This window comes from Saimiri boliviensis, chromosome 13 (genome assembly GCF_048565385.1).
Source record: "Saimiri boliviensis isolate mSaiBol1 chromosome 13, mSaiBol1.pri, whole genome shotgun sequence".
Lineage (NCBI taxonomy): Eukaryota > Metazoa > Chordata > Mammalia > Primates > Cebidae > Saimiri > Saimiri boliviensis.
This window is the reverse complement of record NC_133461.1, coordinates 56,723,327-56,748,161: the sequence shown is the minus strand read 5'-3', so window position 1 is coordinate 56,748,161 and position 24,835 is coordinate 56,723,327. Positions and strand designations below refer to the sequence as shown.

Genomic DNA, 24,835 nt, shown 5'->3' with positions numbered 1-24,835 from the left:
CAAACAAAAAAAGGCTTAAAATTAATGACCTAGGCAAGCATCTACCTTAAGAAGCTAAAGAAAGTAAAAATTAAAACCAAGCCATGTGTGGTGGTGCACACCTGTAGTCCAAGGTAGTCGGAAGGCTAAGATGCGAGGACTGCTTGAGCCAAGAGTGCAAGGCCAGCCTGAGCAACAAAGCAAGACCCCATCTCTAAACAAAAAAGTTACCACCATTTGCCTGGATTTCAGCATTTCATTCAACAAAATATGATTACATAAAAATTTTGAAAACTTTTTAAAAATTCAAACCAAAGTAGGAAGAAATAAAGAGAAAAAATTAACACAGTAATAAATGAACAGGCTAAAGATGTTTCTGGGAGGGGTAAACAATCAAAGAAACTGATAAACCTCTGGCTGGATGATAAAGAAAACAGACAAATCATAACTTGTCAATACTAGAGGAGAAAAAAAACAGCACTACACATGCTAGAATTAAAGGATAATAACAGTAGAATATAACAATCACTTCGACAACTTAAACGAACCAATTCCTTAAAAAATACTAATTACCAAACTGCTATGAAAGAAAATATAATATTTAGTCCTACATTTCTTAAAGATCTTAAATTCTTAAAGTCTTCCTAGAAAGAAAACTCCAAACCCAGATGAAGTCTAGTGAATTAGGCTTCACTAGAGAATTTTAGGCAACATTTAAAGAAAATATATCCAGTGGAGTGGGAGCAGTAATAAAAAAGAAAAAAGAGGGCCGGGCGCAGTGGCTCAAGCCTGTAATCCCAGCACTTTGGGAGGCCTAGGCGGGTGGATCACGAGGTCAAGAGATCAAGACCATCCTGGTCAACATGGTGAAACTCCGTCTCTACTAAAAATACAAAAAAGTAGCTGGGCATGGTGGCGCGTGCCTGTAATCCCAGCTACTCAGGAGGCTGAGGCAGGAGAATTGCCTGAACCCAGGAGGCGGAGGTTGCGGTGAGCCAAGATCACGCCATTGCACTCCAGCCTGGGTAACAAGAGCGAAACTCCGTCTCAAAAAAAGAAAAAAAGAAAAAAGAAAGAAAAAATAATAATACAAACTCAGAAAAAAGGGGATGCTTCCTAACTCCTTTTATATGACCAACATTACACTGATAGCAAAACCAAACAAAAAAGAATACAAGAAAACTACAAACCATTACCTCTTATGAAGAGAGACACAAAAAACCTTAACAAAAGACAAGCAAACAGAATCTAGCAATATATAATGTCCAAGTGGTGTTTATCCCAAGAATATAAGTTCTGTTTAATACTCAAAAGTCAGTGTAGTTTACATTAATGGATTAAACGAGATTTTAAAATGATATATAAAAGGCATTTAACAAAATGACAAAATTCAACTTCCATTCATTACAAAATCTCTCAGCAAACTAGAAATAGAATTCCTGTACCTGATGATGAACATCTATAAACTACCTCTAGCCATGACTGAAGGTTTTTCCCCTAAGGTCAGAAAAAAGGCAATGATGTCCACGTCCACTATCAACCACTTATACTCAGCATTTCATTTAAAGTCTTTTTTTTTTTTTTTTTCTTTTCTGAGATGGAGTCTCACTCTTGTCGCCCAGGCTACAGTGCAATGGGCATAATCTCAGGTCACCACAATCTCCACCTCCCAGGTTCAAGTGATTCTCCTGCCTCAAGTCTCCCAAGTAGCTGGGATTACAGGCGCCTGCCACCATGCCTGGCTTATTTTTTCTATTTTTAGTAGAGATGGGTTTCACTATGTTGGTCAGGCTAGTCTCAAACCTCAGGCGATCCACCTGCCTCAGCCTCCCAAAGTGCTGGGATTACAGGCGTGAGCCACTGCACCTGGCCGCGTATAAAGTCTTAAGCACTGCAATACAGAAAAAAGAGAAACAAAATGCAAAGAGATTGAAAAGGAAGAAATAAAACTGTCCTTACTTGCAAATGACATATATACCTACAATTTCCTAAGAAATTAACATATAAAATAAACAAAGTCACAAGATACAAAGTCAATTATAAATTAACTTTATTTTTATATATACTAGCAGCCAACTGGAAAACGACATTTCAAAAATACCACAGCTGGGTGTGGTGGCTCACCCCTACAATCCAAGCACTTTGGGAGACCAAGGCAGGAAGGAGGACTGCTTGAGGCCAGGAATTCAAGACCAGCCTGGCCAACATGGCAAAACCCCATCTCTACTAAAAACACAAAAATTAGCCCGGGGTGGTGGTACATTCCTGTAGTGCCAGATACTCGGGAGGCTGAGGCACAAGAATTGCTTGAACCTGGGAGGCAGAGGCTACCGTGAGCCATGATCACACCACTGTACTTCAGCCTGGGCAACAGAGGAAGACTCTGTCTCAAAAACAAAAACAAAAAAGTAGCCAGGCATAATGGCGCATGCCTGTAGTCCCAACTATTTAGGAGGCTGAGGTAGGAGGACCCTTTGAGCCCAAGAATTCAAGGCAGCAGTGAGCTATGACTGTGTCACTGCACTCCAGCCCAAGTGACAAAGCAAGACCTCATCTGAATGAAATAAAGAAAAAAAGAAAGAAAGAAAGAAAGAAAAAGAAAAAGTACCATTTATAATAACATTAAAAACCATAAATAAGCCAGGTGTGGTAGCTTATGCCTGTAATCCCAGCACTTTGGGAGGCTGAAGCAGGCAGATCACTTGAGGTCAGGAGGTCGAGACCAGCCTGGCTAACATGGTGAAACCCCGTCCCTACTAAAAATAGAAAAATTAGTCAGGCATGGTGGCAGGTGCCTGTAATCCCAAGTACTCAGGAGGCTGAGGCAGGAGAACTGCTTGAACCTGGGAGGCGGAGTCTGCAGTGAGCCGAGACCATGCCACTACACTCCGGCCTGGGTGACAAAGCAAGACTCCATCTCAAAAAACAAAAAAAAAAATCATGAAATAGTTAACAATATGTGGAACAAAATATGTGTAAGTCCCAACACCGGACACTTTTGTGAGAAATGTTAAGATCTATTACCATGTTTGTCGATTAGAAGACTCAATATTGAATTGTCCCAGACTGACATACAGATTAAATGCAATTCCAATCAAAATCCCAGCAGGCTCTTACGGAGAAAATGACAAGCTGAATCTAAAAATATGCAACAGACGTACAAAAATGTCAGAATAACCAACACAACTTTAAAAAAGAAAAACATGCCAGGTGCGGTGGCTCACACCTATAATCCCAGCACTTTGGGAGGCCAAGGCAGGAGGATCACAAGGTCAGGAGATCGAGACCATCCGGGCCAACATGGTAAAATCCTGTCTCTACCAAAAATACAAAAAAATTAGCCGGGTATGGTGGCAGGCGCCTAGAATCCAAGCTACTCAGGAGGCTGAGGCAGGAGAATAGCTTGAACCAGGGAGTCAGAGGTTGCAGTAAGGCAAGATCACACCACTGTACTCCAGCCTGGCAACAGAGCAAGATTCCATCTCAAAAAAAAAGAAGAAAGAAAAACAACTCGAAGAATTAGACAACCTGATTTCAAGGCTTGAAGAATCAAAACAACAGGGAATGGGTACTGGAGTAAGGGTATATATAAAAACCAATGGAAGAAAACAAAAAAATATATATCTTGTAAACTTGGCACAGACGAAGATTTCTTATAGTACAAATCACTAAAAAATGTGATAAATTAGACTTCAATAAAATTAACTTCTATCCAACAAAACAATATTACATAGATGAAAATACAGGGATACTTTGAAGATGTTGCAGTTTAGGTTCCAGAGCATAAGAAAGCAAATATCACAATAAAGCAAGTCACACAAAAATTTTTCCCCAGTGCATGCAAACATTATGTTTATACCAGTCTGTGAAATATGCAACAGCATTATTAAAGGAATGCACATCCTTAATTTTAGAATAATTTATTGCTTTAAAAAAAAAAAGCTAACAATCATCTGAGCTTTCAGTGAATCACCATCTTCTTGCAGGCAGGAGAGTCTTGTTTCCAAGTTGATGGCTACTGACTGATCATGGTACTCATTCCGGAAGGCTGTGCAATTGCTTAAAATGAGACAACAATGAAATCTGACACATCAATTGACTTCCCTTCATGAAAGAGTTCTCTGTAACTTGTGCTTTTTAACAGCATTTTATCCACAGTGGAACTTCTTTCAAAACTGGAGTCAATTCTCTCAAAGCCTGCTGCCACTTTATCAACGATGCAGTATTTTTAATCCTTTGTTGTCATTTCAACAACATTCACGGCTTCTTCACCAGGAGTAGAGTCTAGCTCAAGAAATTACTTTCTTTGTACATCCATAAGTTAACTCCTCACACCTGTTCAAGTTTTATCATGAGATTGTGGCAATTCAGTCACAATTTCAAGCTCCATATTTTTTTTAATCTTTTTTTTGTTTTTTAGATACAGGGTCTCACTCTGTCACTCAGATTGGAGTGTAATGGCAAAATCATAGCTTACTGTAACCTCAAAACTCCTAGGCTTAAGTGATCCTACTGCCTCAGTCTCCAGAGTAGTTAGGACCACAGTTATACACCATCATTCCCAACTAATTTTATTTTTTGTAAAGACAGTGTCTCACTGTGTTGCCCAGGCTGGTCTCAAACTCCCAGTCTGAAGCTCTCCTCCCATCTCAGACTCCCAAAGTACTGGGATTACAGGAGTGAGCCACCAAGACTGATGACTTCTAATTCTAGTTTACTTCCTATTTCCACCACATGTGCAATTGCATCCTCAACTCAAGTCTTGAACTCCTCAAAGTCATCCATGAGGGTTAGAATCAACTTCTTTCAAATTCCTGGTAACAATGACATTTTAACTTCCTCCCATGAATGTTACTAATGGCATCAAGAATGGTGAATGCTTTCCTGAAGGTTTTTAATTTATTTTGCCCAGATTCACAGAGAAACAACTTTATAGGGAAACTTTAGCCTTACAAAATGTATCTTTTAAATAAAATTTGAAAATAGAAATTACTCCTTGATCCATGGGCTACAGAATAGTTGTTGTGTTAGCATACACAAAAACAACATTCATCTCATTTATCTCCCTCAAAGCTCGAGTGAACAGGTGCATTGTCAACAAGCAGTAATATTTTGAAAGTAATCTTTCTGAGCAGTAAGTCTCAATGGTGGCCTTAAAATATTCAGTACTCCATGTTGTAAACAGATCTACCGTCATCCGGGCTTTTTTGTTCCATTACAGAACACAGGCAGCAGAGTAGACTTAGCATCACTCTTTTTTTTTTTTTTTTTTAAATAAGACGAGGTTTCACCATGTTGGTCAGGATGGTCTTGAACTCCCGACCTCAGGTGATCCACCCACCTTGGCCTCCAAAGTGCTTGGATTACAGGCGTGAGCCACCACACCTGGCCCGACTTAGCATCATTCTTAAGAGGTCCACAGTTTTTGGAATGGTAAATGAGCACTGGCTTCAACTTAAAAGTCACCAGCTGCATTAGCCTCTAATAAGAAAGTCAGCCTGTCCTTTGAACCCAGACAGACTTCTCTCTAGCTATGAAAGGCCTAGACAGCATCTTTTTCCAATATCAGACTGTTTCATCCACATTGAAAATCTGTTATATAGTATAGGCCACTTTTATCAACAATCTTAGCTAGATCCTCTGGGTAACTTAGCTTCTCCATGAGTACTTGCTGCCTCACCTTGCACTTTATGTTACAGAGATTGCTTCTTTCTTTAAAACTTGTGCTCTCCTGACATTCCACCACCCAACAGGCCCCAGTGTGTGTTGTTCTCCTCCCTGTGTCCATGTGTTCGCATTGTTCAGCTCACACTTACAAGTGACAACATGTGGTGTTTGGTTTTCTGTTCCTGTGTTAGTTTGATGAAGAAAATGTAGCTTCCTTATCTCTCTCAACCTTCACAAAATTAAAGAGAATTGGAGTTTTGCTCTGGATTAAGCTTTGACTTAAGGCCACTTAAACTTTTTCCATAACAGCAATAAGGCTGTTTTGCTTTATCATTCGTGTGTTCATTGCAGTAACACTTCAAGAACTTTAGCTTCTAACTTTCCTTTGAAAACTGCATCTTTGTATTCAGAACTTGGTTAACTCGTGCCAAATGCCTAGCTTTTGGCCTATCTCAGCTTTAAACAGGCCTTGCTCACTAAGCTTAAGCTTTCTGTTGAAAGTAAGAGACATGCAACTCCTTCCTCTTGAACACTTCGAGGCCACTGCAGGGATAGTAACTGGCATAATTTCAATACTATCTAGTCTCAGGGAACAGGGAGGCCCAAGGAAAGGGAGGACGGAACCGCAGGTGGGTGAAGCAGTCAAGAACACACATTTGCCAATTAAGTTTGCTGTTTTACAGGCGTGATTCATGACACCCCAAAACAATTACAAAAGTAACATCAAAGATCAACATACTTCACATGATAGTAATTAAAATGTTTCAAATATTGCAAGAATCACCAAAATGTGACAAAGAGATATGAAGTGAAGACATGGTGCTGGAAAAATGGTGTCTATAGACTTGTTCGATGCAGGGTGACCACAAACCTTCAATTTGTAAAAATCACAATTATCTATGAAGCACAATAAAACTAATCACAATAAAATGAGGTGTGTCTGTATATAAAACTCTGAGGTGAATCATAATTTATAAGAGAGCAAAAGGGTCACAAAACCAAGAAATCTGAGAACTGCACGTCCCAGAAATACGAGGTTTAAGTAAAAAGTCAATGAGAATAAACATATCACCAAAAGAAAAAAAGAAAAAAAGAAAAGAAAATCACTCATTTTAAGCAGCAGCAGAAAAAACACTTAATAAAATTTAACAGGCCGAGCACAATGGTTCACACCTGTAATCCCAGCACTTTGGGAGGCCAAAGTGGTAGATCACCTGAGGTCAGGAGTTTGAGACCAGCCTGGCCAACATGGTGAAACTCCGTCTCTATTAAAAATACAAAAATTAGCCAGGCACGGTGGCACACACCTGTAATCCCAGCTACTAGGGAGGCTGAGGTAGGAGAACTGCTTGACCCTGGTAGGTGGTAGGTGCAGGCTGCAGTGAGCCAAGATCGCACCACTGCACTCCAGCCTGGGCAACAAGAGGGAAACTCTGTCTTAAAAAAAAAATTAACAGTCTTTCATAATTTTAAGTTGTAGTGAACTAGAATAAAACAAGATGTCCACTCTTTTTTATTTTTTTGAAGAGGAATCTAGCTTGTTGCCCTGGCTGGAGGACAGTGGTGTGATCTCAGCTCACTGTAACCTCCACCACCCAGGGTCAAGCAATTCTCCTACCTCAGCCTCCCAAGTAGCTGGGACGACAGGCGCATGCCATGAGGCTCAGCTAATTTTTGTATTTTTAGTAGAGATGAGGTTTTGCCATGTTGGCCAGGCTGGGCTCAAACTCCTGACCTCAAGTGATCCACCCGCCTCGGCTTCCCATGCTGCGATCACGGGCATGAGCCACCACATCTGACCAAGATGTCCACTCTTATCACTTTCTATTAACACTGTATTAGAAGCCCTATCAAAAAGTAGGACAAGGCCTGGCACAGCGGCTCACACACCTGTAATCCCAACATTTTGGGAGATTGAGACAGGCAGACCACTTGAGGTCAGGAGTTAAAGACCAGCCTGGCCAACATGGCAAAACCCCATCTCTACTAAAAATACAAAAATTAGCTGGGTGTGGTGGCAGGAACCTGTAGTACCAGCTACTCAGGAGGCTGAGGCAGGAGAACTGCCATGAATCCAGGAGGCCGATGGTGCAGTGAGGTGAGATCACACCACTGCCCTCCAGCCTGGGGGCCAGAGCAAGACTCTGTCTCAAAAAAAAAAAAAAAAAAAAAGAAAGAAATTAGAAGTCATTTGTTTACCAATTATACTTCAATAAAGTGTAAGAAAACTGAAAGTCATGAATATGGAAAAGGGAGAAGTAAAATTGTCATTATTTGCAGATCAAATGTTTATGTACACAGAAAACCCAACAGAATCTACCAAAAACACAACTGGTATTAGTAAGTGAATTGCTTATAAGAACACAGAACGAAAATAAACCTAGAAAAATCAATTGTATTTTTACATTCTAGCCATGAACACTGGAAACAAATTTTTTAACATCATTTTAAGCAGCAAACAAATGTTAAGTTCCAGTAATTTAAGAAAAATCATGCAAGGGCTGGGCAAGGTGACTCACACCTGTAATTCCAGCACTTTGGGAGGCCAAGGCAGGAGGATCGCTTCAGCCCAAGAGTTCAAGACCAGTCTATGAAACATAGTGACACCCCCATCTCTACAAAAAATAAATATAATTAACTGGGCATGGTAATATACACCTGTGGTCCCAGCTACTCAGAAAGCTGAGATGTGTGGAAACTTAGATTTTCGTTCCTAAAAAAAAAAAATTGAAAAAAAAAAAAAAAAGAAAGCAAGCTGAGATGGAAGGACTGCTTGATCCTAGAAGTTTGAGCCCGCAGTAAGCCATGTCCATGCCACTGTGCTCTAGCCTACATAAGAGTAAGACCATGTCTCAAAAAAAAAAAAAAAAAAAACCTCATGCAAAATCTCTATATTAAAAAACGACAACTCTGCTAAGAGAAAATAAAGACCTAAATAAATAAGGAAGTACATCATATTCAAATACTCAATATTGCTAAGATGTTTATTTTCCCTAAATTGAAGTACAGATTCAATGTAATCTCAAACAAAATCTCAAAGAGGAGAAAGTTAGAGAATGTATACTATCTTATTTCAAGACTTTTTTTTTTTTGAGACAGAGTCTCCTTCTGTTGCCAGGCTGGAGTGCAGTGGCACAATCTTGGCTCACTGCAACCTCCACCTCCCAGGTTCAAGTGATACTCCTGCCTCAGCCTCCTGAGTAGCTGGGATTACAGGTGTGCACCACCACACTCAGCTCATTTTTTTTTCAAAACTTTTATTATAAAGCTTTAGTAATCAAAAACATTCGGTACTAGTGTAACTTTAATCAACTAGATCAATGAAACAAAAACCCAAAACAAACCTACAACTGATTTTCAAGAAAAAGTCTAATACAAGTCAATGAGAAAAGGCAAGTATTTAATGCTGGAAAAATGAATATACATATGAAAAAAGTCATCTGGAATTTATTTTGGCATCATAACGAGGTTACTGCATTATAAACATTCATAAGAAAATACTTACATTTTTTATTTTGATGTTTCCCCAATCATCATCCTGTTTCAAAGACAAACAAAAGACATTTAACTACTGCTGTACAAGCTGAACATAATCTAACAATCAATTAATTTTAAGCTACTTCAAAACAGAATAAAATGTATCCTGCACACAGATTTTATTAAAAATTATTGCAATATAAAAAAATTTTTTGGCCATGCACAGTGGCTCACACCTATAATCCTAGCACTTTGGGAGCCCGAGGCGGGCAGATCACCTGAAGTCAGGAGTTCAAAACCAGCCTGACCAATATGGAGAAACCCTGCTCTACTAAAAATACAAAAATTAGCTGAACGTGGTGATACACACTTGTAATCCCAGCTACTCGGGAGGCTGAGGCAACAGAATCAGTTGAATCCAGGGGGCGGAGGGTGCAGTGATCCGAGATAACACCACTGTACTCCAGCCGGGGCGACAGAGCAAGGCTCCATCTCAAAAAAAGAAAAAAAAAAATTTAACAGAAGAGGTCCTAATGCCAGAGTTTCAAGTAATTGGCTTCAACTGCATAAGGTAACACAATATAAAAGGCAGTAGTAACCTTTACAGCATCAAATGCTAAAAAAACCCTAAATATAAAAATAAATACTTTAACAAGTACTAAAGAACAGTTGACTAATAACAAATGATAGATCCTATTTTTTGGATGTTTGGAACCAGCAGAGCTAATAACTAGCTTTTATGGCAAGAATGAAGAGTTAATGTAATTAAGTTAACTATATAATTTGTCATCAAAACCAGGAGACTGGTAAGAATGCAAATGCTATTAAAAATTATACCAAGAGAGTAAACCAGACTAACCAGGGCAAAAAAAATCCTTTTTTTTTTTTTTTGAGAAAGAGTCTTGCTCTGTCTCCCAGGCTGGAGTGCTGGAGTGCAGTGGCTCGATCTTGGTTTACTGCAAACTTCGACTCCCGGGTTCAAGCAATTCTCCAGCCTCAGCCTCCGGAATAGCTAAGATTACAAGCATGCGCCACCACACCTGGCTAATGGCAAATTAAATCTTAATAATATTTGCATATCCACAAATGTTTCTCAAGTGGTAAATTTCACATCTATAAAGCAATTAAATACTTTCTCTTCCATATGCTGAATAAAAATCAAGATTTTTTTTTTCATGCATGATTAATCCAGAGGTATTTTAACTTACTGCAGCTAGGCCTTTCCCTCATAAGATAAAGTCAATTCCATATTACCCTCTTTTATAGAAGGTATCAGGTACTCAATAAGCTTGTCTCCCCATGATTGGTACCACTAATTATCTCCTTGGACACTGCTTTAAAATGGAACAATAACTTCCTAAAAGCCCTTCTCAATGGAAGGGCTATGACTGCTAAACATAAGGAATGATAACTATAAATGCCCCCTAAGATCACTTACCCAAGGTCACACAAAGCTAGGAATTGAACACAGATCTGCTTGACTTATAAATCACATGCTCTTCTAAGTACTATGTTACTTAAACCTCTTTAAAACTCATTTATGGCCGGGCTCGGTGGCTCACGCCTGTAATCCTAGAGCTTTGGGAGACCAAGCTGGGTGGATCACCAGAGGTCAGAAGTTCAAGACCAGCCTGGCCATCATGGTGAAACCCCCCCCCCAAAAAAAAAAAAAATCAAAAAAAAAAACTCATTTATAAAATTTCCTCATTTATAAAATATGGGTAATATACAGTGGAGAATTAAAGAAAATACAAGAAAAGCCAGACACAGAATAAGTACTCAATAAATGGAAACCATTAGCAGTTACAGTTTCATTTAATATGCATTTTTCTATCATTTTCAACAGCATACCACTAGTACAGTGTTCATAGCACCAATAAGGCTATGAAGTTCACTAAAGGCCAAAGGTTCATATTGTATCTTGAGGGGTAAACAAAGTTTTTTCTCCAACATGTGTTTTATTGCCCAGGAGGGGTAGTCAGTCTTCAAAGTTAACTATAGCTCTTTAGCATTTTATCTAACCCTTGAAGAAAGTTTTTTTTTTTAAACTATACTTATATTATTAAAAAAACAATAGTAGAGGCCAGCTGTGGTGGCTCACACCTGTAATTCCAGCACTTTGGGAGGCCCAAGACAGGGCAGATCACTTGAGGTCAGGAGTTCCAGACCAGTGACAACATGGTGAAACCCAGTCTCTACTAAAAATACAAAAATTAGCCAGGCACGGTGGCAGACACCTGTAATCCCAGCTACTCAGGAGACTGAGGCAGGAGAATCCCTGGAGCCCAGGAGGTGGAGGTTGTAGTGAGCCAAAATCACGCTACTGCACTCCAGCCCCTGGACAACAGAGGAAGACTCAATCTTAAAAATAGTAATAATAACAGATATTGTCTTGTCTTTTCTGCAGTCTTTCATCAGTGATGCTGGCAAGGTTGGATTCTTAACTGTGGTCACTGTGATTATTCCAAAGGAAATAAAGAAAAAAATTAAGTTTCCTCTCTTTGGAGTTTCACTCTTTTGCCAGGCTGGAGTGCACTGGTGAGATCTCAGCTCACTGCAACCGTCACCTCCTGGGTTCAAGCGATTCTCCTGCCTCAGCCTCCCAAGTAGCTGGAACTACAGGTGTGCACCACTATGCTCAGCTAATTTTTCTATTTCTAGTAAAGATGGTATTTCACCATGTTGGCCAGGATGGTCTCGATCACATGACCTCATGATCTGCCCACCTCGGCCTCCCAAAGTGCTGGGATTACAGGCGTGAGCCACCAGGCCCAGCCAGTTTCCTTTCTTTTTAAACAAAAATTTTTTCCTCCTTTCTCCAGGTAGGAGTTAGGTAGCAATTACTGTTAAGAAAAAAGGGAGCCAGGTGCAGTGGCTCACACCTGTAATTCCAGTAACTTTGGGAGGCTGAGGTGGACAGATCACTTGAGGTCAGGAGTTCAAGACCAGACTGGCTAACATGGTGAAACCCAATCTCTACTAAAAATATAAAACTTAGCAGGGCATGGTGGTGAGCACCTGTAATCCCAGCTACTTGGGAAGCTGAGTCATGAGAATCACTTGAATCCAGGAGGCAGAGGTTGCAGTGAGCCAAGACAGCACCACTGCACTTTGGCGTGGCCGACAGATCAAGATTCCATCTAAAAGAAAAAGAGGCCGAGTATGGTGGCTCACACCTGTAATCCCAGCACTTTCAGAGGCTGAGGTGGGTGGATCACAAGGTCAGGAGTTCAAGACCAGGCTAGCCAACATGGTGAAACCCCATCTCTACTAGAAATACAAAAATTAGCCAGGCCTGGTGGCGGGTGCCTGTAATCCCAGCTATTCAGGAGGCTGAGGAAGAGAACTGCTTTAACCCAGGAGGCAGAGGTTTCAGTGAGTGGAGATAACACCACTGTACTCCAGCCTGAGCGACAGAATGAGACTCTGTCTCAAAAAAATAAAAAGAAGAAATAAAAAAGGCCTCTTCATTAATGGGTAGAATGCAATAAAGGCCAAAAAAAAGAACAGTTTTCCAGAACCAGGGCTTTGGTAAAGATGCTGAAGTGCTCTGCATTTCAACATTCAAATGCATGTACAAAATTATATGCTGTAATAGATTTTTTAAGAAAAACAAAACTATCTCTTTTGTTCCATATTTTTAAACTGAGATAAAATTTTCCATCCTCATTAGAGAAAATTACTAAGTATTAATTTCATTTTAGTCTAAACAAAATAAAACTATTTTTTTTTTTTTTTTTTTTTTGAGACGGAGTTTCGCTCTTGTTACCCAGGCTGGAGCACAATGGCGCTATCTCGGCTCACCGCAACCTCCGCCTCCTGGATTCAGGCAATTCTCCTGCCTCAGCCTCCTGAGTAGCTGGGATTACAGGCACGCGCCACCATGCCCAGCTAATTTTTTGTATTTTTAGTAGAGACGGGGTTTCACCATGTTGACCAGGTTGGTCTCGATCTCTCGACCTCTTGATCCACCCGCCTCGGCCTCCCAAAGTGCTGGGATTACAGGCTTGAGCCACCGCGCCCGGCCTAAAACTATTTTTAATACAACCTCATCGGAACAAAAATTCACACAATACAGATAACTGCAAAGCGTTCCACTCTCCTGACCTTCAGAGGTATCTGGCAATACAATAAATTTTAAAATATAATTTAAATGATGCTTGTAGAAATTTAAATTTAAATTAATTAATTTAAATTAAATTTAAAATTTAAATTAAATCTTAACAATATTTGCATATCCACAAATGTTTCTCAAGTGGTACATTTCACATCTATAAAGCAATTAAATACTTTCTCTTCAATATGCTGAATAAAAATCTAGATTTTTATTATTATATTATTTTTATTCAAAGTAATGTTGGATGGAGCTGGAGACCATTACTTGCTAGTTTCTTAGTAAACTAACACAGGAACAAAAAAGAAAACTTCATGTTCTAACTTGTAAGTAAGAGCTAAATAATGAGAACACATAGGCCTGGCACAGTGGCTCACGCCTATAATCCCACCACTTTGGGAGACCCAGGCAGGTGGATCACTTGAGGTCAAGAGTTCCAGACAAGCCTGGCCAACATGGTGAAATCCCATCTCTACTACAAATACAAAAATTAGCCAGGTGTCGTGACAAACACCTGTAATCCCAGCTACTCAGGAGGCTGAAGCAGACAGGAGAATCACTTGAACCCAGGAGGCAGAGGTTGCAGCCAGCTGAGATTGCGCCACTGCACTCCAGCCTGGGCGACAGAGCGAGACTCTGTCTCAAAAAAAAAAAAATTAGAACACATAGACACATACAGGGGAAAAGACACTGGAGCTTACTTGAGGGTAGAGAATGGGAGGAGGAAAGGGATTTTTTAAAAAAACTACCTGTCGGGTACTATGCTTAGTACCTGGGTGATGAAATCTGTACATCAAAACCCTGTGACACGAGTTTACCTATATAACAAACCTGCCCATGTACCTTGGAATCTAAAAGTTAAAAATAAATAAAAGCAAAAAGATTTTTAAAACAATGCTTTTATAATACCATACAGTGCTGTGAAATGGCGACAATGTTCCTCACTTACACTAACATGCATAACACAGTTGTAATCCCACAGATGACATACTCTAATCATATTTAAAAAACACGTCAAATGCTATATTAAAACTAAACACATTTTCCAGTGTTATTTTTCACAAATTATATCATAATAGTAATGTGATGAAAATTAGGACTACATTTTACCTTTAGCGTTCCTCCTTTCACCATAACTTTCTGTCTGGAAGGCTGGACTCCAGTCAATGCAAACAGCTGAGCCTTGAACACCACTGGGGGTTCATCAGTATTCAATTCTACACCTTCAAATTTCTCCTTTCCCCATTTTACAGTAACTGCAAACAAAATCACAATTTTTAAAATTAAAAAATAAGACAAGATTTACAGACCCTTAGAAGATCACCATTAGGCAGTTACTGAGAGTCAAAGTGTGTCATTCATCTTTCTAAGCCCATAACACCTACCTAATCAAGAATGGCATGCATGCAGCAGGTCCTAAATAAAATTTCACTGGATCAAACCTAACTTCTCATTTGATAATTAAAGAAACTGAGACTTAAGAGAAGTAGACTGATTTGCTAATGTAACAAAACTGGTTAATAAACTTCCAAGTCTTCTGAATCCTACTTCAACAATATAATGATCATATTGAAATATTTCCCAAAATAATAAGTTTCACAGCCTCCACAATTTGTTTAATTGAAGAGTCATTCACATCAGCACACAGCATTGGAAAAGAGAATAGTTTAAGAAAAAAAGACAGCTTAAGAAAAAAAGTTCCTGTGAGAATAAGGCACCTCTACAACCATTTAAAAAATACAGATTCTGGCCGGGCGCGGTGGCTCAAGCCTGTAATCCCAGCACTTTGGGAGGCCGAGGCAGGTGGATCACGAGGTCAAGAGATCGAGACCATCCTGGTCAACATGGTGAAACCTCGTCTCTACTAAAAATACAAAAATTAGCTGGGCATGGTGGCACATGCCTGTAATCCCAGCTACTCAGGAGGTTGAGGCAGGAGAATTGCTTGAATCCAGGAGGCAGAGGGTGTGGTGAGCCGAGATCGCGTCATTGCACTCCAGCCTGGGTAACAAGACCGAAACTCCGTCTCGAAATAAAAAAAAAAAAAAAAATACAGATTCTGAATCACAAGAAATGTGGGAGAATTGAAAAGTGTCATTTCTGAACAGTACGTGCTCAAATATTAAGAAAAAATCCAGAGGCCAGGCATGGTGGCTCACGCCTGTAATCCCAGCATTTTGGGAGGCCGAGGCAGGTGGATCACGAGGTCAAGAGATCGAGACCATCCTGGTCAACATGGTGAAACCCCGTCTCTACTAAAAATACAAAAAATTAGCTGGGCATGGTGGCATGTGCCTGTAATCCCAGCTACTCAGGAGGCTGAGGCAGGAGAATTGCCTGAACCCAGGAGGCGGAGGTTGCGGTGAGCCGAGATCGTGCCATTGCACTCCAGCCTGGGTAACAAGAGTGAAACTCCGTCTCAAAAAAAAAAAAAAAAGAAAAGAAAAAAGAAAAAATCCAAAGACATATGTAAATCATTTTAAAACATATAGAAATCCCACCTCACAGCCATTAGAATGGCTACGACTTTTTAAATTTAACAGAAAATAACAAGTGTTAGCAAAGATGTGGAGAAACTGGAACACTTGTACACTGCTGGTGGTAAACACAGCATTACCATATGATCCAGCAATTTCACTTCTGGGTATAACCAGAAGATCTAAAAGCAAGGATTCAAACAGATATTTGTACACCCATGTTTATAGCAGCATTATTCACAATAGCTGAAAAAGTGGGAGCAATTCAAGCGTTCATCAACAGATTAATGGACAAAGAAAATACAGTATATAAATACAATGGAATATTATTCAACACTAAAAAGGAAAGAAACTCTTACACATGCTACAACATGGATGATTCCAGTTACGAGACACCTGAAGTGGTCAAATTCATAGACACAAAAAGAGAATGGTGTTTGCCAGAGGATGTGGATGAAGGTGACGGTTGTGTAACACTGTGAATATACTTAATGCTACAGAACTGTACATGTAAAAATCATTAAAATGGTAAATTTTATTACATATATTTCACCACAATAAAAAATTTCAATCAGCCTCATAAAATAGGTAACTTTTGAAATATACTGTTTTAAACCCAAGGACCTATATTGTTTCCACTGAAAACTTTATACCTTTCAAAAATAAGAACCTCACAACTGTTAACTGCTTTTCAACTCCTTAAGAATTTGAAACCTGACCCTGACACCAAATCCCAATTCTATCACCGTTCAATGAATATGTTGAGCATTCATTTAATGACAAGACCAGTATCAAGCACTGGGAAGACTCTCCATAAACTTATCACTTAATAAGGAAGGGAGGGGGGAAGGCTATAGTAATTAACAACGTAAGTATTATAAAGGCTACAGCAACACAGTGGAATGCTTCATAAATGAGGAAAGATTTCCTGGAGGAAGTATTAACTTTTGAGTTACCATCAACTTTGAATCTTAAAGAAAAGATTAGGTGTTAGAGACTAGGAGATAACAGAAGTATCCCCAAAAAGAAGAAAAATATTCCACAGCATAAAGTAGCATGGTGTGTTCTAAGATGTAAGTAGTTAACTACCAAGTGAAGGGAAAGTAGCCATAGATGAAATTGGAAGCTGGTTAAGGATCAAATTATAGAAGACATGTAATCCTAAAACATACATAAAGACGCTGAGTGCAGTGGCTCATGCCTGTAATCCCAGCACTTTGGGAGGCTGAGATGGGCAGATAACACTTGAAGTCAGGGGTTTGAGACCAACCTGGCCAACATGGTAAAACCCCATCTCTACTAAACATACAAAAATTAGCTCAGCATGGTGGCAAGCACCTGTAATTCCAGCTACTCGGGAGGTTGAAGCAAAAGAATTGCTTGAAACTGGAGGGTGGTCCAGCCTGGGCAACAAGAGCAAAACTCCATCTCAAAAAAAAAAAAATACATAAAGGCTTTATGTTATAGGCAATGTGTAATTCCTGAAAGACTGTCATAAAGATCACTTTAGTCTGGTTTGAATATTATTAGATCACTCTTGCAGCCGCAGAGAAAACAGGTTTGAAGAAGGCACACTGCAATCACTGAAATAAACTAAAAGCATATTACAATAGTACAAGGTAGAGGTGATACAGGATCAAACCAAAACAGTACTAGAAGGACAGAACCAACCTGAAATTTATTTAGCTATCACTATGAGCAAGTTAAAACTTTTTGCTTATGCTTAAAAGAGGAATTCTACCAGTATCACAGAATCATGTTGAAGATTAAAACAAAGCAGTTTGTACAAAATTTTAACTCTGTATGAGGCACAGTAGATGTGTTTATTTTTAGAGACAGGGGTCTTTCTCTGTCATCCAGGCTGGAGTGCAGTGGCACCATCACAGATCACTGCATCCTCTAACTCCTAGGCTCAAGTGATCCTCCCAACTCAGCTTCCTGAGTAGCTGGGATTAAAGGCATACGCCATGGCCCCTGGCTTTAATTTTTAATAGCACTTACCTTTAGCCATTTAATAATCTAGATACTTAATTTTCTTTTTTTTTTTTCTTTCTTTTATTTTTTTTTTGCGAAGTGCAATGGCACAATCTCGGCTCACTGCAACCTCCACCTCCTTGGTTCAAGCAATTCTCCTGCCTCAGCCTCCCAAGTAGCTGGGATTACAGGTGTCTGCCACATCGCCTGGCTAATTTTTATATTTTTAATAAAGATGTAGTTTCATCATGTTGGCCAGGCTGGTCTCGAACTGCTGACCTCAAGTGATCCACCCGACTCGGCCTCCCAAAGTGCTAGGATTACATGCATAAGCCACCACGTCGGGCCCAGATACTTAATTTTCTACTAAATCTTACAAAATAATACTTAAAATGTTCTCTTTATTTTAACACAGAGCTTTTTGCTGACCCTCAAAATACAGATTCTCAATATGGAGAGGCCAAAGGAAGGGACCTTAGAAATCTACTTGCGTTCCCTCATTTGGGGGGTGATGAGGAAAAGATCTGATTAAATATTTAAGACAAAGCTCAAATTTTAAAAAAGAAACTTTGGTCAGCGCTGGCATTTTTTGAGGAAACAGAGGGGTTTTGTTGCATGTGTGTGAACCTACTGGTATGTTTAAGTATCAGAATGTTTCAAGAGCCATTCTACTGTTATGACTTTAGAAAGGTGTTGGACAATCATTAAGAATTCCATTCAAGATTCTAGACCATCAAGATCCACCTTGAGATCAAACATTACTCTCGATTCGTATCATGCTTTGAAATGCTGAATCTTCAATAAAGAAACTGACAGAGGGATGGTCAATGAATCACACATCTATAGCCAATTGGAGCCATCACACATATTTTAGGTGCCATCTTGAATAAGACTATGAAGCAGCAAGTTCCATTCTCTAAGTAAAAGTGATCCCTGGCCAGTACCTTGGACTGTAAGCAAGCAAACAACACAATCCCTTGTCAAACACCAATCAAGAAATGACACCCCGGAGATAAGTGTATTCACCTACTTATGAAAGCTCACACCATATGTTTCAGATACAGAAATCCAATACAACGTCTGATGAAATGAAAACGAAGCCAAGAGGTTTACAATCTGCCTCGGGACAAAACTAAAAGTGGTACCAATGGGGCGGCCGAACAAAGGCAAGGAGCAAGAGGAGGGTGAAGGGCGACGAGGGGTGGCGAATGCCGCTTGGCGACCCCTAAAAGGATAAAGCCTCACCTTCCATCCCGGGTCCCTCCATCCCTCCCCTTCTTTCCCGCTCCCTTCCACGACAACCACTGAGAAGTCCAAAGGAATCGTCCTGTACCTCCAGCCTGGTGCCCAGCGCCCCAGGACACACCCTCACTTTCACCGCACACCAGGGCAGCATCAGAAACTATTCTGCAGAGTCACGACTTTGAAAGGCTTCCCCATCTCCACTCCCCCCATCCACCAGTGGCTCAGGGGAACGGCGCTCCCGTGTCACGCAGGGGAAAGGGGGAGACGACCCAGCCGGGAGAGGGGACGGTGCCAGAGTCGTCTCCGCACCGCCGGCCCCGCACACCCCACCCCGGCCCCTCTTGGCCCGTCCCCGGCGCCCGCCCCTGCAGGCCAGGCCTACGCGGAGGCCTAGCGCCGGGCCGGTGTGCGGCCTGCGAGGCCAGGAGGGGGCTCACCGGAGTAGAGCGGCATAGCTGGAAGCGGCAGGAGGCAGTGGCGCAGGAGGGCTGGGCCTGGTACAGGCGGCTAAGGGACTGGGACCAGAAGCAGCTGTGGCGGCGGCCGAGGCGGAGGCGCGGTAGTGGCGGCGGCTTCAGTGCGACGAGAGTCTCATTCAAACCGGCCACTGGCGATGACGCAGCAACACGCAGTACACCCGTACAGCTCCGGGGCGACTGCACGGAGGAGACGGGGTGTGAGGGCCGGGGCGGGGCCTGGAGGGCCGGGGCGGGGCCTGGAGGTGGTGAGAGGATGGTGGAGGGGGAAGGCGGTGATAAGGCAGAAGGGAACGAGGGAGGGAGGGGCGCGGGGCCCTAGCGCAGCAGGTGCGCGCTTGCGCACTGGCAGCCCGCCGCTTGCGCCCACGGGCCATGTGGTCTTGGCGCGGCCCAGCACTGCGACAGATGATGTCGGAACTTAGTATCCCACTTGCTGTCAGAGGCTGAGGCGGGAGAATCGCGTGAGCCTAGGAGGTCGAGGCTGCAGTGAGCCGTGATCGTGTCACTGCACTCCAGCCTGGGCGACAGAGCGAGACCCTGCCTCAAAATAAAATAAATAAAATTAGTGGTTGTAAAGTCCGGTGTTTTCAAGACCAGCTGTTATTAACTAGCTGTATGATGTCTGGGAACCTCAGTTTCCTTATTATTCACCCACACCTCATTTTATTGCATTTTTAATAAATTGAAGGTTTGTGGCAACCCTGGCTTAGCAAGTCTATCAGTTCCGTTTTTCTAACAGCATGTGCTCACTTCATGTCTGTGTCAAATTTTGGTAGTTCTCGCAATGTTTTGAACTTTTTTATTACTATTACATCTGTTCCAGTTATCTGTGATTAGGGATCTTTGATGTTACTATTGTAATTGTTTTGGGGTGCCACTAACCACACCCATGTAAAACAGCGAACTCCAATGTTTTGTGTATTCTGACTGCTCTGGCAACAAGTCTTTTCCCACAGAGGTGTTCAAGGCTTGAGTTGAGGACACAACTGCAGATGTGGTGGAAATAGCAAAAGAACTAGAATGAGAAGTGGAGCTTGCAGATGTGACTGAATTGCTGCAATCTCATGAGAAAGCTTTAGCAGGCAAGGAGTCAGTTCTTATGGATAAGCAAAGAAAGTGGTTTCTTGAGATGTAAACTACTCCTGTTGAAGATGCTGTGGATACTGCTAAACGACAACAAAGGATTTAGAATATTTCATAAACTATGGAACTGTTGGTAAAGCAGCAGCAAGGTTTGACAGGATTGACTCTCATTTTGAAAGAAATTCAGCCGGGCGCAGTGGCTCAAGCCTGTAATCCCAGCACTTTGGGAGGCCGAGGCGGGTGGATCACGAGGTCAAGAGATCGAGACCACCCTGGTCAACATGGTGAAACCCCGTCTCTACTAAAAATACAAAAAATTAGCTGGGCATGGTGGTGCGTGCCTGTAATCCCAGCTACTCAGGAGGCTGAGGCAGGAGAATTGCCTGAATCCGGAAGGCAGAGGTTGCAGTGAGCCAAGATCGCGCCTTTGCACTCTAGCCTGGGTAACAAGAGTGAAACTTCGTCTCAAAAAAAAAACTCAAATTTGAAAGTTCTTCTGTGAGTAAAATGCTAAACAGCACTGCATGTCACAGGGAAAACTTTCATAAAAGGAAGAGTCAATCGATGTGGCAGATTTCATTGTTGTCTTATTTTAAGAAATAAGATAAGCCACAGCTACCTCAAACTTTACCATCCATCACTCTGATCAGTCAGCACCCATCAACGTTAAGGCAAGACTCCACCAGCAAAAAGATGGCATGTCACTGACAGATCAAATGATCCTTAGCATTTTTTAGCAGTAAGGTTTGATTGTTTGTTTTGAGACAGAATCTCACTCTGTCACCCAGGCTGGAGTCCACTGGTGCAATTACAGCTCACTGCAGCCTCAGCTTCCCAGATCAAGCTACCCTCTCACCTCAGCCTTCTGAGTAGCTGGGACTACAGGTGTGCACCACCACACACAGCTAATTTTTTTTTTTTTGGTATGTTTTGTAGAGATGGAATTTTGCCATGTTGCTCAGGCTGGTCTTGAATTCCTGGTCTCAAGCAATCTGCCCACCTACACCTCCCAAAGTACTGAGATTACAGGCCTGAGCCACTGCACCCAGCCTTAACACTTAATAGACTACAGTATAGTAGAAATATAACTTTTATATGCACTGGGAAACCAAAAACTTTGTGTGATTCACTTTATTACAATATTAGCAATATTGCAGTGATCTGGAACTAAACTAGCAATATCTTCAAGTTGTGCATGTAAAAATGGAGATAATGGTACAGTATCTACATCACAGGATTGTTATGAGGACTAAATAAGATTATGTATAGAAGATTCTTAGCACAGTGCATTGCACATGGTATGCAATAAATGATACTTATTTTATATTACATAGTAAAACTTAAAAGGGATTTTGCAGGCTATGTTAGAATAGCAGGCTATGGATAGCTTTATTTTCTATTTTTTTAATGTTTAGTAATATATTTCTATAAAATATATATTTAAAAATATATTGCATAGATTGGCTGGGTGCCGTGGCCTACACATGTCATCCCAGCAATTTGAGAGGCCATGGCAAGTGGACCACTTGAGCTCAGGAGTTCAAGACCAGCCTGGGCAATGAAGTGAGACCCCCATCTCTACAAAAAGAATTAAAAAATTAACCAGTTATAGTGGTGGTGCATGCGTGCAGTCCCAGCTACTTGGGAAGCTGAGGTGGGAGGATGGCTTCAACCTGGGAGGCAGAGGTTTCAGTGAGCCGAGATTGTGCCACTGCACTCCAGCCTGGGTGACAGAGCAAGACTCTGTCTCAAAAAAACAAAACAAAACAAAATAAAAATATATCATATAGATCATCTGTGGGAAAATCTTCGATGCCCTTTGTTGAAATTGACAGTAAAGGAGGCCTGAAGATTGAACAATTCAGAGGCAAATCATCATCCTCTCTACTACACTCACATTGCAACTTGTGCTTTTTTGTTGTTGTTTTTGTTTTGTTTTGTTTGTTTTTTGAGACAGAGTCTTGCTCTGTCGCCCAGGCTGGTGTATAGTGCTGGGATCTTGGCTCACTGCAACCTCCACCTCCCAGATTCAAGTGATCCTCATGCCTCAGCCTCCTGAGTAGCAGGGATTACAGGCGTGCACCACACACCTGGCTAATTCTTGTATTTTTAGTAGAGATGGGGTCTCGCCATGTTGACCAAGCTGTCTCAAACTCCTGGCCTCAACCAATCCACCCACCTTAGCCTCCCAGAGTGCTGGGATGACAGGCATGAACCACCATACCCCACCAGCTTTTTCTTTAGTAGCTCTTATCACACTTCCATTTTTTTAAATGCATGTATTCCCCCAAGGACACTATAAACAGGAATTGTGGCTATCTGGTAGGCACTTAGCAATTACCTGATGCTGTGAGAACTAGATGTGAAAGCTACCTATTTGAAGTTTACTCGTTCTGTACATGACCAAGGAATCTTGCAGACCAAGTTTTGATCCCTTTGGTACAAGTAGCTTCTTCCAGCCTCTCTGAAGATCTGCAGACCTAAATTTAAGACAATTGGCGGCAGAGTGAGGAGGTGAAACCCCGCTAGCAACTGAAAGGAAGCATAAAAAGAAATTTGCACAGCTAGCTTTCCTAGACATCAGAGAGAGTTGTAGATGACAGCAACCTCGTCACTGTGACACACATTGCTAAGCCCTGGACTCCATGTGTTTAATGGATGGGATTTTCTTCTTAAGGCTGACTTCTTTAAATAATGAATGAATTGGTGTGATCTTAACCCTTGCATGTTTATACATAAATAAGTTCTATGAAAGACGGCCAAATATCAGAAATGTTTTCACTTGGTGAATTACCTACAATTGATTCCTTAGAATGCACCCTCCCTCCTCATCTGGCCATTAGAAATCCTGTCCAGCTTTAAAGTCTCCATTTAATGCTAACTTTTTCACATAAACTGAAAGCCTTCTAGTACAATCACCACTTCCTATCAAATGGTTTTATGTTTTATTATGGCTGTTTCCCATGACTGCCATAATGAATTATCACAAACCTAGTGGCTTAAAGCAACATAAGTTTATTATCTTACAGTTCTGGTGGTCAGAAGTCTGATAATGGTCTTAACGTTAAGGTGTTGGCAGGACTGCATTCCTCCTAGAGGCTCTGAGGGTGAATTTTTTTTTTCCTCAGGTGGAGTCTCACTTTGTCACCCAAGCTGGAGTGCAACGGTGCCATCTCAGCTCAGTGAAACCTCCATTTTGGGGGTTCAAGCGATTCTCGTGCCTCAGCCTCCCAAGTAGCTGAGATTACAGGCACACATTATCACACCTGGCTAATTTTTGTATTTTTAGTAGGACGGGGTTTTGCCATGTTGGCCAGACTGGTCTTGAACTCCTGACCTTAGGTGATCCGCCTGCCTCAGCCTCCCAAAGTGCTAAGATTACAGGCATGAGCCACTGCGACCGATCTCTGAGCTGAGGGTGAATCTATTCCTTCCCCTTCTCAGATCCTAGATGCTGTCCACATTCCTAGGCTCCTGGCTCTATTTCAACCACAGCATCACTCCAACCCGGCTTGAGTTGCCATAGCACCTTCTCTGACTGACCTCTTCCTTCCTTTTGGAAAGTCCCTTGTGGGCGCTCCGGGGGCCAAGGAAGGAAGAAATGTGGGCGCCGGCGTTGTGGCTGGGCCTTCGGGCCCCGATGGGCGGGCCCCGGGGCTTCACCTCCAAGACAGATCCTCAGGGCAGTGGCCGAATCACCGCCGAGGTGATCGAGCACCTGGAGCGTCTAGCACTTGTGGACTTCGGCAGCCATGAGGCAGCAGCGCGGCGGGAGAAAGCCATCGCCTTCGCCGACCCGCTACCCGCAGTGGACACCGACGGAGTGGAGCCCATGGAGTCGGTCCTGGAGGACAGATGTCTATACCTGAGATCTGACAATGTAGTAGAAGGCAACTGTGCTGATGAATTACTACAAAACTCCCATCGTGTCGTGGAGGAGTACTTTGTGGCCCCTCCAGGTAATATCCCTTTGCCAAAGCTGGATGAACAACAGCCATTCCCACACAGCTGAGTAAATCATTCTGGAAAGGGGGTACTCTGAACACGTGGAAGCACAATGACAGTATTTTCTTACTGTGAACACTAATGTTTCTGCTTTTCTCGGTCACCTAAAAAAAATGGACGCTTAAGCATTTCTTAATAACAGACTCTTCTGAAGACAGAATTGGGAACGATCTAGCCCAATGAATTCTAGAGCCCAAAGATCTGTAACAGTGACTTCCTGATGCTAACTGAAATAAAAGGAAAGCAAAAGTCAGCTTCCAAGGTATTCACTTAACAGGCCTGTTCAGTAAGGAAGGCACTATTTATCTGCCTTTAACCCCAAAGGACTGAACCAA

The 24,835-nt window shown here is 41.6% G+C and overlaps 1 protein-coding gene and 1 pseudogene across 2 annotated transcripts in view; one reads left to right on the top strand and one right to left on the bottom strand.

The window, feature by feature from the left end:
* The window catches only part of USP14 (ubiquitin specific peptidase 14), a 58,455-nt gene extending 38,841 nt beyond the window's left edge, over positions 1-19,614 (bottom strand). The window contains exons 1-3 of one of the 2 annotated variants that reach the window (XM_074383707.1): positions 19,371-19,614; positions 14,348-14,493; positions 9,152-9,184 (exon numbers count right to left, since the gene is read on the bottom strand). In XM_074383707.1, the coding sequence (XP_074239808.1) occupies positions 9,152-9,184; positions 14,348-14,493; positions 19,371-19,386 (195 nt within the window). In that variant the 5' untranslated portion in view covers positions 19,387-19,614. The remainder of the gene's footprint in view (positions 1-9,151; positions 9,185-14,347; positions 14,494-19,370) is intronic. The other variant, XM_003924791.4, reaches the window with a different exon arrangement.
* Positions 19,615-24,096: 4,482 nt separating this feature from the next.
* Positions 24,097-24,592, top strand: LOC101052106 (glutamyl-tRNA(Gln) amidotransferase subunit C, mitochondrial pseudogene; annotated as a pseudogene).
* Positions 24,593-24,835: the final 243 nt, after the last annotated feature.